The following is a 13431-nucleotide window of genomic DNA, read 5'->3' as shown; positions in this document are numbered from 1 at the left end:
ACCTGGGATTAATAACCGTTGGTAAAGGATCCTAACCGATTTCTCTATATAACTGATTTGATTTTCGGTATGATTTATGTAGAGCTGTCAAAACCATGAAATACACATGCAATCTCGGGGTTTTTAGGACTAGAGATTTCAATTTCATTCGGATATTTATAAATTTTAGTTTTAGAATTTTGCGATTTTAGTTTGGTTCGGATATCTATATAAATTACAGAAACAAATTAAAAATTTCAATATACTTTAAAATCTAAAAAATAACATATAAATTTAAATAATGTATTTTAATTATCTAAAATTAACATGAAAAGTGGTTCGGTTTAGATATAGGATAAAAAACCAATAGCATTTAGGGTATTTCATGTTTTTTTTTTGGATATTTTAAATATTATGAATAAATCTGAGTATTTTAGATATTAAATCTAAAAATAATCTAAAATTTTGTCCAGCCGTGTAAATATACCATCTTCGGTTGTTTAATATTTTTTCTTGAGAATCTGTTCTTATATGTTGAATCTTAGTACAATGCCTATTTGAAAATCAAACCGACTCGTAACCCGAGACCCGAACGCTTTTGTTTAAATTTAATACGGGACTTTACACCGCCCAAATAATTCACAACAAAGCCCATTACAAAAAGCGTAGACCCATCGTTAACCCTTAACGGTCGCCTTAGATAGATATTCAAAATTTAAAACGCCAATCGCAGAAAAGGAAAAGAAATATCCTCACGCCTCTCTATCTTTATTTTCACCCAAGCTTTTTTCATTTTCTTCATTCTTCTAAAGAGAGATAACGAGAGAGAAACAAACAAAGCTTAATGGAGGATGTTCAGATCAACGCAGCGACCTCCTCATCCGATTCACCACCGGAGATTCCCGATCCCCAATTCGTTAGCGACACAACTGAGAAATCAAAGCTCGGAGACACACCCATGGACGAGCGCGACGATTCCATGGTCTGCGATCCCAATTCAAGACTCGTTCTCACCGGTTTCACAGAAGCTAATCACTCAGGTCCGAATTCGATCTGGGTCTCTAGGGTTTAGGGTTTCGCCTAATTACCACTGGATCTAGCCTTATAAGCTTGTGTGTTGAGTAATTTACTTTGTTGTTGTTGTTTGTGAAAGCAGCAGATGATACCATTATGTTCATAAACGCTGGAGGAGCTGATTCGAAGGTGCTGGATTCCGAGATGAGTATCCTCGGAGATACCTGTTTCGAAGGAGGAGGTGTGTTGAGAACAGATGAGTCTATAGTCGAAGCGGGAGACTTCCCGTTCATCTACCAGTCAGCTCGTGTGGGGAACTTTAGCTACCAACTAAACAATCTTCTTCCTGGGGAGTACTTTGTGGATTTTCATTTCGCGGAGATTGTTAACACTAATGGACCTAAAGGGATTAGAGTGTTTAATGTCTATGTTCAAGATGACAAGGCAAGTTGGACCAACTAAAGATTTGTTTTTTTTTGGTTTTGTTTTGTTCGTGTAGTTATGAATGAGAGTTTTGATTGATTCTTTTGTTTTAGGTCTTATCTGAATTCGATATCTTCTCGGTGGTTGGCGCAAACAGGCCTCTTCTGTTGGTTGACTTAAGGGTTGTGGTAGTGGATGATGGTTTGATAAAGGTTAGGTTCGAAGGAATCAATGGAAGTCCAGTTGTTTGTGGGATTTGTCTCAGGAAAGCACCACAGGTTTCAGGTAACGATGCTCTCTTCTCTTGTGCGTGGTTTTGTTTAAGCTTTTTAATAGGGGACCTCAAAGTTTTCAGTTTTCTAACTCATTGTTTGCATTCATGTACAGTTTTAAGGACATCACAAGATTGTATTAAGTGTCAGAACTGTGCTACCGAAATAGAGATTTCTCCCGCTCGGGTACTGTTTGACTAGCCTGCTGGCTCTTATTTCCTGCGTTAATGGACTATATACCTTAAGTTTCTTCTTTTATGTTGATTTCCGAGCAGAAGAGGCTTATGCGAGCAAAGGCTCATGAGAAGTATGAGAAGAAGATTGAAGAGCTTTCTGAACGATACCAACATAAGTCAAATGAGTGCCACGAAGCATGGATGTCACTGACCTCTGCCAATGAGCAACTAGAGAAAGTGATGATGGAACTTGACAATAAGATGTATGAGGCACGCTCTCTAGGTAATGCAGAAATTCCCTTTTTTTTTGTCAATCCAAATTTGTACTTTCTATATCTTTTTTTTTACGGTGGGTTTCTTGTTTTTAACTTGATGCTTACTTAAAACAGACCAAACTGTGGAGACGCAAGCAGATTGTTTGAACAGCATCACTAGCAAGTATGAGAATGACAAGAGACATTGGACCGCTGCAATTGCTAGTCTACAGGAGAAAATAGAGGTAGCTTGGTGTTTCCTCATGTATTGTTGTATCAAAGCCTCTCCGCAACGTACTTGGAATCTATTAAACTGTTTATGTGCAGATAATGAAAAGGGAACAATCTCAGCTATCCCAGGAAGCACACGAATGTGTGGGATCAATTCCTGAATTGTACAAAATGGTTGATGGAGTTCAGGCACTTGGTGAGTTTCTATCTCCACTCTTTTAGGTCTTAAAATGGGATTTAAAGAGGCATTTTCATGAAGGCCTAACACATAAACTCGTTAAAAACAGTTTCACAGTGTGAGGATCTCAAGCTGAAGTACAGCGAAGAGCAAGCAAAGCGAAAGGAGCTATATAACCATATACAAGAGACTAAAGGCAAATAAATCTTATCTTTACCTGATGGTTTGCCTTAGCTTCTTGACATCACAACTTTTGAATCTACTAACAGCATTCTTTTTATCAGGCAATATTAGGGTCTTTTGTCGTTGCCGCCCTTTGAATAAAGAGGAAACATCAACGAGGTGTGCCACAGCTGTTGACTTTGATGGAGCAAAAGATGGAGAGCTTGGTGTTGTTACAGGAAATCATTCCAAGAAGAGTTTCAAGTTTGACAGAGTTTATACACCAAAAGATGGTCAAGGTAGTGTTGTGGCATGGTCACGTTATATCATTTTTAATTATATATAACACAGATTTCTAACAAAGTTTCTTTCTCGATCTTGCAGTTGATGTCTTTGCAGATGCTTCTCCAATGGTTGTTTCGGTGCTAGACGGCTACAATGTGTGTATCTTTGCATACGGGCAAACAGGAACAGGGAAGACGTTTACAATGGAAGGTACCCCACAGAACAGGGGTGTCAACTATAGAACCGTTGAGCAGTTGTTTGAAATTGCTAACGAAAGGCGAGAGACAATTTCATATAATATTTCTGTTAGTGTCCTTGAGGTCTACAACGAACAGATAAGAGACTTATTGGCAACATCACCAGCTTCAAAGAAGTAAAAATCTCTACTTTAAACACACAACTAAAACATAGACTTTTTACAGAGCTTGATCGCAATATTTATTGATATGGTTACTCAGGTTGGAGATCAAACAATCATTTGATGGATCCCATCATGTTCCTGGGTTAGTTGAAGCAAAAGTGGAAAATATAAATGAAGTGTGGAATGTGCTTCAAGCTGGGAGCAATGCAAGAGCTGTTGGATCCAACAATGTGAATGAACATAGTAGCCGCTCGCACTGGTATATTTGGATTTATCCCCCTCTCACTATGTTTTTTGAATGTTTGGCTTTCCCTCATCTTATATTTCACTATGAGGGTTGTTTGATATATTAAGTTTTCTTCGCAGCATGCTCTCTATAATGGTGAAAGCGAAGAACCTGATGAATGGTGACTGCACAAAAAGCACGCTTTGGCTTGTTGATTTAGCAGGAAGTGAGAGGTTGGCAAAGACTGACGTGCAAGGTGAGCGTCTGAAGGAAGCACAGAACATCAATAGATCGCTATCAGCTCTTGGGGATGTGATTTATGCATTGGCTACAAAGAGCAGTCACATTCCATACCGGTTAGTCTATATCTCTCTCCGTCTCTGTTATGAGCTTAATAATACTGTCTGCGTTAACACTTTTCCATTTGTTCACTTTCAGAAACTCGAAATTAACTCACTTACTACAAGATTCATTGGGTAAGAATCGTTATTTACCTTTTCATAAGGATCAATCTGTGGTTACACTGAGCTTAAAAACTTGTGTGAATGTGCAAATGATGCAGGAGGTGACTCCAAGACGCTGATGTTTGTGCAAATCAGTCCTTCTGAGCACGATGTGAGTGAGACTTTAAGTTCACTAAACTTTGCAACGCGTGTGAGAGGAGTTGAGTTGGGTCCTGCGAGGAAGCAAGTTGATACCGGTGAGATTCAGAAGATGAAAGCAATGGTATGACTTCTGAAAGGCTTTTGTTTTGATCTTCCTGGGTTGCGTCACACAGCTTTCTCTTATTGCTCAATGTAAATCTTTTAAAGGTGGAGAAAGCAAGACATGAAAGCCGATCTAAAGAGGAATTGATAAAGAAGCTGGAAGAGAACATACAGAACCTGGAAGGTAAGAATAAAGGAAGAGACCATTCATACCGAAGTCTCCAGGAAAAGAACAAAGAGCTTGAAAGCCAGCTTGAGTCACTGCATAACCAATCGGAAAAGCAAAACGCACAGCTTCAAGAAAAACTAAAAAGCAGAGATGAGACTTGTACCAATCTCCAGCAGAAGGTTTATTTTCTTCCACTTGATGATATTATTGATTTTCTTACCATTTTATGACTAACAAACCGTCTTCTCATTTAAAGGTCAAGGAGCTAGAGTGTAAGCTTCGGGAGAGACACCAATCAGACTCTGCAGCTTACCAACAGAAGGTTTACTTATATCAATGTTGATTGTTACATAAAGCTCATTATGATTGTTATAGACAGTCCAAACATCTTAAATGATGCTTGCAGGTTAAGGATCTTGAGACTAAGTTGAAAGACTCTGAAGGAAACTCCCTTGTGTTGCAACAGAAGGCTAAGGATTATGAGAATAAGTTGAAAGATTCTGAAAGCAACGCTCTTGTATGGCAACATAAGGTTAGGAAGGCGCACTGATTCATTCTCAAAACTTTACAATCTTTTTATTTTAAATAAATGTCTCAACATCTCGGCCTTCGATTCGATATGGTGTTTCAGATTAAAGAGTTGGAGAGAAAACAAAAAGACGAGCAAACTCAAGAAGCAGTTTTACTACGACAGAAGGTTGGTTTCATGGATTGTCTCAAGGATCTTCGAGTTTATCAAGTCACCCGGATATGTGAAAAGACTTTGGTTTTTGATTTTTGCAGATTAAAGAGCTTGAAGTGAGGCTAAAGGAGCAAGAGCTGCACGTACAGCAAATGGCAGCAACGAGAGAGTTCCCTGATGTTGCGAGTGCTACTCCTAACGAAGTGAAGACTTGTTTCAAAGAAGATAACTTCGGCAATGAGAATGCGGAATCCAACAACAATAACAACAACATCTTGAGAACATCAAACCGGCTCAAGGCTAGTGCTGCTCGAAGAAACGATTCTTTGAACCTCAATGAAGCGACTAGAAAGAAGAGGGTCTCGAGAAGCGGTGAAACAGAGAACAACGGTGGTGATGAACCTCAGATGAAGGAGAAACGGATCAGGAAATCAGACCCACCAAAAGTTGTTGCCAGATTAACCAGACCAACGAGACCAGTCAGTTCGTCGAACCAAGTCCCTGTGGCTCAGAAGAGAGTTGTTAGCAGAGAACAACAACAAGCTGTGGTTGGGAAAGAGAGAGACCCCAAGAAGAGGATGTGGACAAGATAAGAGAAATAGCTTTTAAATATCTCTCTAATCTCTGTGTGATTTGCTTGATTACATCGATGGTTTATGTAACATACCTTAAGCTTTTGCTCATTACTATCCTCATCATTGCCATTGTTTCATTATTGCTACTAGTAGTTGCTTCTCTTGGTTCTTACATGGCTAAAAAGGCAATGGGAACAAAAGAGCATGGGTTAGAAATAGTACAATGAGTACTACTAGCAGTCCTATCATTTCTTCTTCTTTTTATTTTTGGCAACATCATGTCTTCTTCTATATGTTAGAAATGCATTAATCATATATACATTAATACATTTGGTTTTATTAATATTCACACCCTTTATATATTACATTACATACAAATGAATAAAAAACAACTCTAGAAAAAAAAATATAAATCCCCTCCACAGTCAATTATTTCCATTCTATCCTATTTCCTTTTTCAAGTTGTAAAAGGACTTTCAAGACGAATATAATCATACATAACACCTTGAAAAGGTCCTACACTTCTCGATTGAGTTAAATATATGGTATTATCACCAACACTTAGTAAATCTCCAGCAACGTTGATACTATACAATCTATATAACCCATGAATCCCATGTCTTGCAATGGCATTGTCTTTTCCGATTAAACCGGTCGTGAAAATATGATCGGACTTCGGATTGTTGACCCGAACTTGTAACTCGGAATCAGCGGCTGAGGCTAGAGCTATTCTGAGCGTGTAGAGACCGACCCGGTTCACGTTTTCCAGGTTAAATATGATTTGCCATGTCGTTGAATCGTATGTATTATTTCCAACATTTCTATATTATTATTATAAGAAGCAAAAAAAAAGCATTTGGTTTAATATAAGAAAGAATTTGATTAGATAGATGATGTGTCATTTAGGAATTGGAATAGAACTTAATTATATGTAAGTACTAGGTACCTGGTGACATGTGCAAAGAACCAATCTCTTTTATAATCACTAACACCGACTGTGTAGACAAGATCGTTTTGAGGGTATAAATCTGCGTAACGATCCCACAATCCATATTGTCTGAATCTGCATTTTTAATATTCAGTTCAATTTTGTTCTTTATATTCATTAACAACAAAATATGTCTAAAATTTGGAAATAATGATATCTACTCATACGTAAAAAATCTAGTAAAAATATTTATAGATGAGAATATTAAAGATTGTGGTACTAACCTATCTTGAAGTGGGTTAACATAAAGCTTATTCATAAGTGTAGGGTAAGGATCCGGTATATAGAACTCTCCGGCTGTTCGGTCCGGTACACCTATTTCCCACAACGTTGGACCGTTTCTAGGTGGCTCATACACTAGAGGCCCTACATTCATCTGGCTACCTGCACACCAAGATGAATAGAATGGACCTTTTAGTAGACTTAAAACTATAAAACCACGATTTTTTTTTGTCACTATGGTAGTATGGTACCTGGCGTGATGGTAATGTTTTGTTCATATTTATAGTCACCGATAAAACCATAACCCCATGCGTAGAGACTATAATTGCCTGCCCTCACATTATCTATTATGAATCTTCCTTTTCTGTCAGCTTTCGTCCAAAACTGATACCCCTTTTGTCACAAATAAATAAAAATTATTATAGATTATAGCATTTCTACATTTGTATGGAGTATATCTACTATTATTATTATACCTTTGATTCGGTTTGCCATGAACCGGCTTCACCACATGGTGCCAAACCAACAAAAGCAAATTTCCCATATATATTTAGTCTTGACACGTATCTACAACATTATATAATAAAAAGTAGAATAAGATTAAAAAAATTGTAAGAAATAAATTTTAATTGACAAAAGAAAGTGAAATTATGTTTTAAACAGGGATGTTTATTTACCGGTCTTTGATATAGAATTGACCTTCTATCGTTCCTCTCTGATGAGAAAGGGGATAGTCTTCTGAATTTACAAAATCATAAGGCCAGCTTCTAACTTCTACAGCCATCTGCGACAATGATGAATGTAAATCTCAAATTTTCGAAAAGAAAGTTAATATAGTTAAGAAGAACTATATAATAAATTCATTTATTTTTTAAAAATATAACATAGAGACATGGCAAAAGAACCTGTCGTTTAGCATCTTTCCAGAGACGAAGAGTGGAATCTTTGGGAGAGACAGAGTTGAGATAAGCCAAGACAGGTCCAAAAACCTTCTTCCATGGCTCTCCATTTCTATAATCCATTCTCATCTCTTTCCCCGCGTAATGAGTGCTCGTAAACATCTATAAAACATGATTATTGATCATGATGTACGTAAGTGTCGCATGATTAAATACTTAACAAAAGTTTAGCAATCAATACATAATGATTAAATAATTTGATCATGCATGATTTGAGGTTAAAATAGAGTAAATGGACTCACGGACAGGGTGATGGGTCCGGCGTGAGAGGTGAGGTCTTGCTTGATGGGCCCACCAAGTCGGAACTCATCGCTTGGAGTTATCATCCAAAACCCAACCGGTGGGTCCGACGAGATCCAACCATGAACGTTGTTGTCTTTGTCTTCCATTGAGTACATATACTTATCGTCCACCTGCATCACACCAAATCACTTCCCACAATGTAACAATTATTATTATCATAATCTTGAGTTTTGACTAAACTCATCCACATTGTATAATCAATAACCAAAACCGGTTCTTCGGTTTAGTAGTTTATCCGGTTTATTTTACTAAATTATCATAGTACCTCTCCTTTAAACATAGGGTTCTTCGGGTTTGTCAAGAGAACAGCTTCTTTGTAAGCTAATATCTTAGCATTGTCTCGATCAGCCATGGATGGCATGCTTCTCTGCCGGTCATCAGATATCGCCATGAAATCAAATCTGATATTGTCCCCAAAAATGCAAACTTAATACAAATTTCAGTTAGAATTTAAATAATAAAATGTGTGGTTACTTTTTGGGGTTGAGCTTGAAGACGATCCTAATCTGGTCCATGTCCACGTCGGGCCAACCTTCTAACCTCTCTAATATACCGTACATGTATATTCCGGAGACACCAGTTCGAATAATGTACCTAAAGGGGTTGACAAAAAAAAAAAAATGTACCTAAAGGGAAATTTATATTCGATGGTAACTAATTACTTTGGAGCTAAAAGGTACACTAAACTATATAATATAATTACCTTTTATCTACGTTAAGGGGGACCAAGGAGCCACGTTTCGAGATTGTCCACGTCCTTGTAAATGAAATTTCAACTTGTTCTTCGTTCTGAGTTATGATTTCGAATTTAGTTCCTTCTAGTCTACAAAATACCAAAAATAATGTTACTTATCGAACGATTATTGCAATTATCACTACAATTAAACTATCATATATTGTTACATATATTGAATAAGAATATTCTTTGTATATACTTATATCAAAAATGGCTGCAACAAATTATACTCACTTGTCAATTTCCAATGCCTTTTCCGGTTCATACCATACTATGTCCCAATACCTAATTCCATAAGAATTTATCCAAGAATGCAGTAAGACTTTATTAAATATACAGTTATTTGCATTAATTAGTCGAAGAAAATTGGGTATGTAAACATTGATTTTTCAATATATAATGTGCACCAAACATAAAAATATGTTAAAAAAAAAATCTTACCCACGATCGTCAATTTCGTCGTCCAACACGTTATCGATGCCATTATATTTGATTCCAGTTATCAAACCTTGTGGGCTCGAGAAAGTAACTTGAATAATACCATTATCAACTACCACCTGAAAACCAACATATTCTTATTATATTATAAAAATAAAAGGATTAAAAATATTTGAATATTGCTTACCTTCTCATTACTAACTCTCCTTAGCTGAACTGCTAAGCCTGGTATACTTTGTCCAGGATTTGTGATGTTTAGTTTGTTTCTGCAATAGAAAAATTGTACTTAAAATTTCTTTTGTTTAGTATAGTATGTGACTGTTTTAGTTATGAAAAGGCAATCTTATTCTTAAACGTATTTAAAGTAGTTCAGAAAACTAAATTAGTATATCTTTTATATTAAAATTTACAAATTTATGGGCTCCAAAGCTCTTGGGTCTGCTAATTAGAGTAGGTGATCTGACAAGAATTCAACTCATTCTTGTTTCATTTTAGTTTCAACTATAGTAGTTATAGTATGGTACGAACTCCACTTTAGGATCAAAGGTCAACATTAGTGGAAAGAGTGTTGAAGACGAAAGGAATAATTCTAATGAGGGAACACAAACATCCATCATGTTATGAAAAGGAATAAAGAACATAGATTACTATATAATACTCTCTCCGTTCTAAAATATATGATGTTTTGGAGAATTTTTGATGTTTCATAACAAATGATGTTTTGATATTTTTATATTAGTTTTAATTTTATTGAAAACTAATGATGTTTTATACTTATTTTTAAAAATTGGTTGAATTAGTTTTGGTTTATATTTTTGATATTACTTTTTTAGGAGAAAATATATATTTTAATTCTTGTACATACATTCAAAACATCAGGTAATTTGGAACAGTGGGAATGTTATTATATAAATAAATATACCAAATATATTTAGGAGGTGTTATTGGTTTATATATTTTGATTGATTTAGAAATCCATATAGTATTTATAAATCCAAGTAAAATATGCAAATCTGAAGGTTTTTCCTCGGATTTGAGTCTTTGTATTTTTAACTAACAAATCCAAACAAATTCATTCAAATCCATTATAAAATCAAATATATTAGTAAATCCGTACGATTGAATAACACTTGATTTTAATACAGGTTTGAAAATCACAGAACCAATAACACTAGATTTAATTCGGATTTTCAAATTCATTAAAATATAACATCCAATAACCCCTACTTAGGTTATGTGAGGGAAGTGGGAACTGAGAAGAAGACCCGTAGTTAAAAAAGACATGAAGGTTTAGAGCCGAAAGGGAAAAGCAATCCAGTATATTTTAAAGTTTTTTTTGTATTTAAATTTAAAAAGAAAGAAACAAAGGTTGAAAGAATTTTATTCCAGCTTTGAAAGATTAATGAGACCAATTCCTTAAAACAAATATTCGTTGTTTCTTTTTGTCGTGTAACGTTAATAGAGTAATTTTAGACACACGTCCCGTGACAATCTCGGTTTCGAGATTCTCGTCTTTATACGGTTTTACGTTATATATTTTGTATATGTTGCAAGTATAATGTTTTTCTTTTTCTGATAATAGATATAAATAAATAAATATGTGTAGTGTATTTGATCCAAAAAAAAAGTGTAGTGTAGATATAAACGAAAATTAAAGAAAGTATTTAAGGATTGTCATTAGTTACCAAGTAAACTTCACTTATTTCGATTCCTCAAATAAAAATGTTTCAAAATATTATTTGATTTTTTATTTTTGTAGTAATTTATTATATAATAATAATAAACTTTAATTAAAAATGTATTTATTAAATTATTACTGATTTAAAATCATTAAAATTTATAAATTACAGAAATTAATCTTTTCGTAATAATTTTTTATTTATTTATAATATGAGTAAGAAACTGAAAAATGTATAATAACCTTGAAGTTGAACCAAAAAAAAACCTTGAAAAGTTAATATGAAACATGGAAACAAGGAAACCTTTGCTTTCTCCTCCGTGTTTTGTTTATTGGAAATTTACAAACATCAAGGCTAAACATTTTACTACATGAAATTTGTTAAACTTCCATTTACTCCCTCAATAGTTAGATAGTTTCTTAATGAACTAAAAATGTAAAAAAAAAAAACTATAGGCCGGTGAAAAATTACAAAATAGTGGGGACAAAAATAGTAAACACCAGTTTCTGATGAAAAAAGTTAAGACCCTCTGTTTCAGTAAGTTCAACATGTGAACTTAAGAAATTAAAAGCTTCTCAAACCAATTTTGCATTTTAAAATAAAAGTAAGAAAAAGGGAGACGGATGAAAACATGACCCGGCCCGGGTAAAAACAGAGCTTTGAGTTAAGAGCAAACATACCGTGAGTTCTGAGAATGAACACTTTGAACAAGGAGATGCAGAAGAAGAACTTGGAGCATAACCCAACCCGACTTCTTTCTCGGAGCTCCGAGTTTCATCTCCGCCACAATTCACTAAACTTCTCCGACATAAAAAACAATTAAAAAGGCAGATACGTATATGTAAACGGACAAATACGCGTTTGTCTATATATAGACAAGAATTAACAAACCCTTCAAAATGGGTAAATAAAAGATAACTATGAAAGATGCAAAGTAAGTACCTTCTTGATTTTCTTCTGTGTTGGGTTTCTTGGGAAGATACAGTTTGAGGAATGCAGAAGAAGAAAGAAAGGCTTTCCTATGAAGAAGGTAATGTAATCTCTCTCTTTTCTCTCTCAAATTCACTGATTATTCTTTTTAGTTCTCACAATAATCATAGGATTAGAATCTTAAGTAGCTTTATAAAACTCCAGAATCTACAATAAGAGGTGGGGAGGAGTACATATATATATACATACGTATATGTATATGCTGCATATCTAAATGTGTGCGCGTACGTAATTGATCTAGACCATCTTAATGTTGCAGGTGTGACTTTTTGTTGCCTAACCTTTTCATCTTTCTTTATAAAATTAATTAAGAAGAAAACTGATTTACCAAAATAAGAGAAATGTTATATTCTTTGACTAAGATATATAATTTACCCCAACTAATACATTGATGATATAAATAATTAAAAATGTGATGTAAATATAATAACAATAAATTTATTAGTATATATATATGTAATACAACTAGATCTAAAATGAAATAATGAATGCATCTTTAACTGCAAGATTTTGAAGGCATTTTATAAGGTTTTAATCCATTATTATTTGGAAGCTATGAGATGGTGTTATGTGGATGGAGTTTCAAAGAAGAAAATAATTTTACAGGTCAATGGTGGTTTTCCAGCAAAGGAGGCACATTTGACAATGTAATAGAAGCCATCAGATGTGTTGAATGTGAAGCTTTAGTTTGGGCTATGAACTACATAAAAACCTTACGGTTTTTAGAAGTGGTGTCTCAACAAATTATTTTTAACTGGTGAAAATAGTATGTACACCGATAAAATGGTCTGCTTTTACTTCCCACATGGATGAATTTTAAAGATATAATAAAAAGTTCTTCCCTAATTCACAATCAAACATACTTCTAAAGCAAATAAAACAATAGCGTGTTTATACAAGGTGTTCCGAATATGCATGCTGCTATAGTTTATGCTGATTTAATTTCACCTAATTGCTTGATCAATCGGTGTATGTTTCGTAGTTGAGTAGATATTGTTGGTAATACAATTATTAGTATTTTTAATATATATTATCTATTAATTCATATTTTAGTTTCAATATATTCTCAAATGGAAAATTAGCAACATTCCTTCCGAAGAGAATTTGAAATATTGTCATAATTGGAAGCACATTCCTATATGAGACAGCAGAACATTTGTCCATCCCTGATTAACATTTACCATTCAAAATATGTACATGCATACAAGTACAAAGAAAAATAAACTTTAGCCTTACCTCATTGTCTCATGCGCAAAAAGTTTCTTCTACTTTTGTTAAAAATTTTAAAATGCTATTGTCATTTTATGATGTAATGAAGTTGTTGAATCAAGTTTCACATAAATGTTTTTGGTATTTCATTCTATCAATTCATTATATTTATAACATCTAGATTTTAAAATTTGCTGGGAGACTCTATATGGA

General features: G+C 34.4%; 2 protein-coding genes and 1 long non-coding RNA gene across 5 annotated transcripts; 1 reads left to right on the top strand and 2 right to left on the bottom strand.

The window, feature by feature from the left end:
• Positions 1-690: 690 nt before the first annotated feature.
• LOC106368687 (kinesin-like protein KIN-14R) lies at positions 691-5834 on the top strand. 2 transcript variants are annotated; one of them, XM_013808700.3, is made up of 19 exons: positions 691-1019; positions 1139-1437; positions 1530-1701; positions 1804-1874; positions 1964-2147; positions 2254-2363; positions 2446-2545; positions 2637-2723; positions 2812-2988; positions 3074-3347; positions 3433-3594; positions 3702-3917; positions 4000-4037; positions 4124-4287; positions 4374-4616; positions 4694-4759; positions 4844-4969; positions 5069-5134; positions 5221-5834. In XM_013808700.3, the coding sequence occupies exons 1-19, from the start codon at positions 824-826 to the stop codon at positions 5710-5712; spliced, it is 3243 nt and encodes a 1080-aa protein (XP_013664154.1). In that variant the 5' UTR covers positions 691-823; the 3' UTR covers positions 5713-5834. The 2 variants fall into 2 exon arrangements, with proteins under 2 accessions (XP_013664154.1, XP_013664153.1); XM_013808699.3 differs by having other exon boundaries at positions 692-1019; positions 1136-1437.
• LOC125578542 lies at positions 3248-4295 on the bottom strand. The gene is made up of 2 exons (XR_007316648.1): positions 4056-4295; positions 3248-3889 (listed from the first exon to the last, which is right to left on the bottom strand). It is a non-coding gene; the product is annotated as an uncharacterized LOC125578542 (long non-coding RNA).
• Positions 5835-6011: 177 nt separating the features above from the next.
• Positions 6012-12232, bottom strand: LOC106368688 (probable rhamnogalacturonate lyase B). Of its 2 annotated transcripts, none has more exons than XM_013808702.3 (16): positions 11962-12232; positions 11700-11812; positions 9528-9606; positions 9344-9459; positions 9137-9187; positions 8870-8989; positions 8641-8760; positions 8432-8567; positions 8106-8276; positions 7810-7965; positions 7582-7688; positions 7381-7471; positions 7156-7297; positions 6907-7066; positions 6641-6757; positions 6012-6515 (listed from the first exon to the last, which is right to left on the bottom strand). In XM_013808702.3, exons 2-16 carry the CDS (start codon positions 11795-11797, stop codon positions 6152-6154), a joined length of 2028 nt encoding a protein of 675 aa, XP_013664156.1. In that variant the 5' UTR covers positions 11798-11812; positions 11962-12232; the 3' UTR covers positions 6012-6151. The 2 variants fall into 2 exon arrangements, with proteins under 2 accessions (XP_013664156.1, XP_013664155.1); XM_013808701.3 differs by having other exon boundaries at positions 11700-11817; positions 11962-12231.
• Positions 12233-13431: the final 1199 nt, after the last annotated feature.

Source organism: Brassica napus, chromosome A9 (genome assembly GCF_020379485.1).
Source record: "Brassica napus cultivar Da-Ae chromosome A9, Da-Ae, whole genome shotgun sequence".
Lineage (NCBI taxonomy): Eukaryota > Viridiplantae > Streptophyta > Magnoliopsida > Brassicales > Brassicaceae > Brassica > Brassica napus.
The sequence above is the reverse complement of the archived record's forward strand: the minus strand, read 5'-3'. Positions and strand labels throughout refer to the sequence as shown.

Bases quoted from the DNA above. Each gene is read 5' to 3' on its own strand.
- LOC106368687 (XM_013808699.3), top strand. From the start codon at position 824: ATGGAGGATGTTCAGATCAACGCAGCGACCTCCTCATCCGATTCACCA. The intron at 1,438-1,529 runs GCAAGTTGGACC...CTTTTGTTTTAG, and splicing joins TCTATGTTCAAGATGACAAG to GTCTTATCTGAATTCGATAT. The intron at 2,364-2,445 runs GTAGCTTGGTGT...GTTTATGTGCAG, and splicing joins GTCTACAGGAGAAAATAGAG to ATAATGAAAAGGGAACAATC.
- LOC106368688 (XM_013808702.3), bottom strand. From the start codon at position 11,797: ATGAAACTCGGAGCTCCGAGAAAGAAGTCGGGTTGGGTTATGCTCCAA. The intron at 7,472-7,581 runs GTAAATAAACAT...ATAATGTTGTAG, and splicing joins CAATTCTATATCAAAGACCG to ATACGTGTCAAGACTAAATA. The intron at 6,516-6,640 runs GTACCTAGTACT...ATAATAATATAG, and splicing joins TTCTTTGCACATGTCACCAG to AAATGTTGGAAATAATACAT.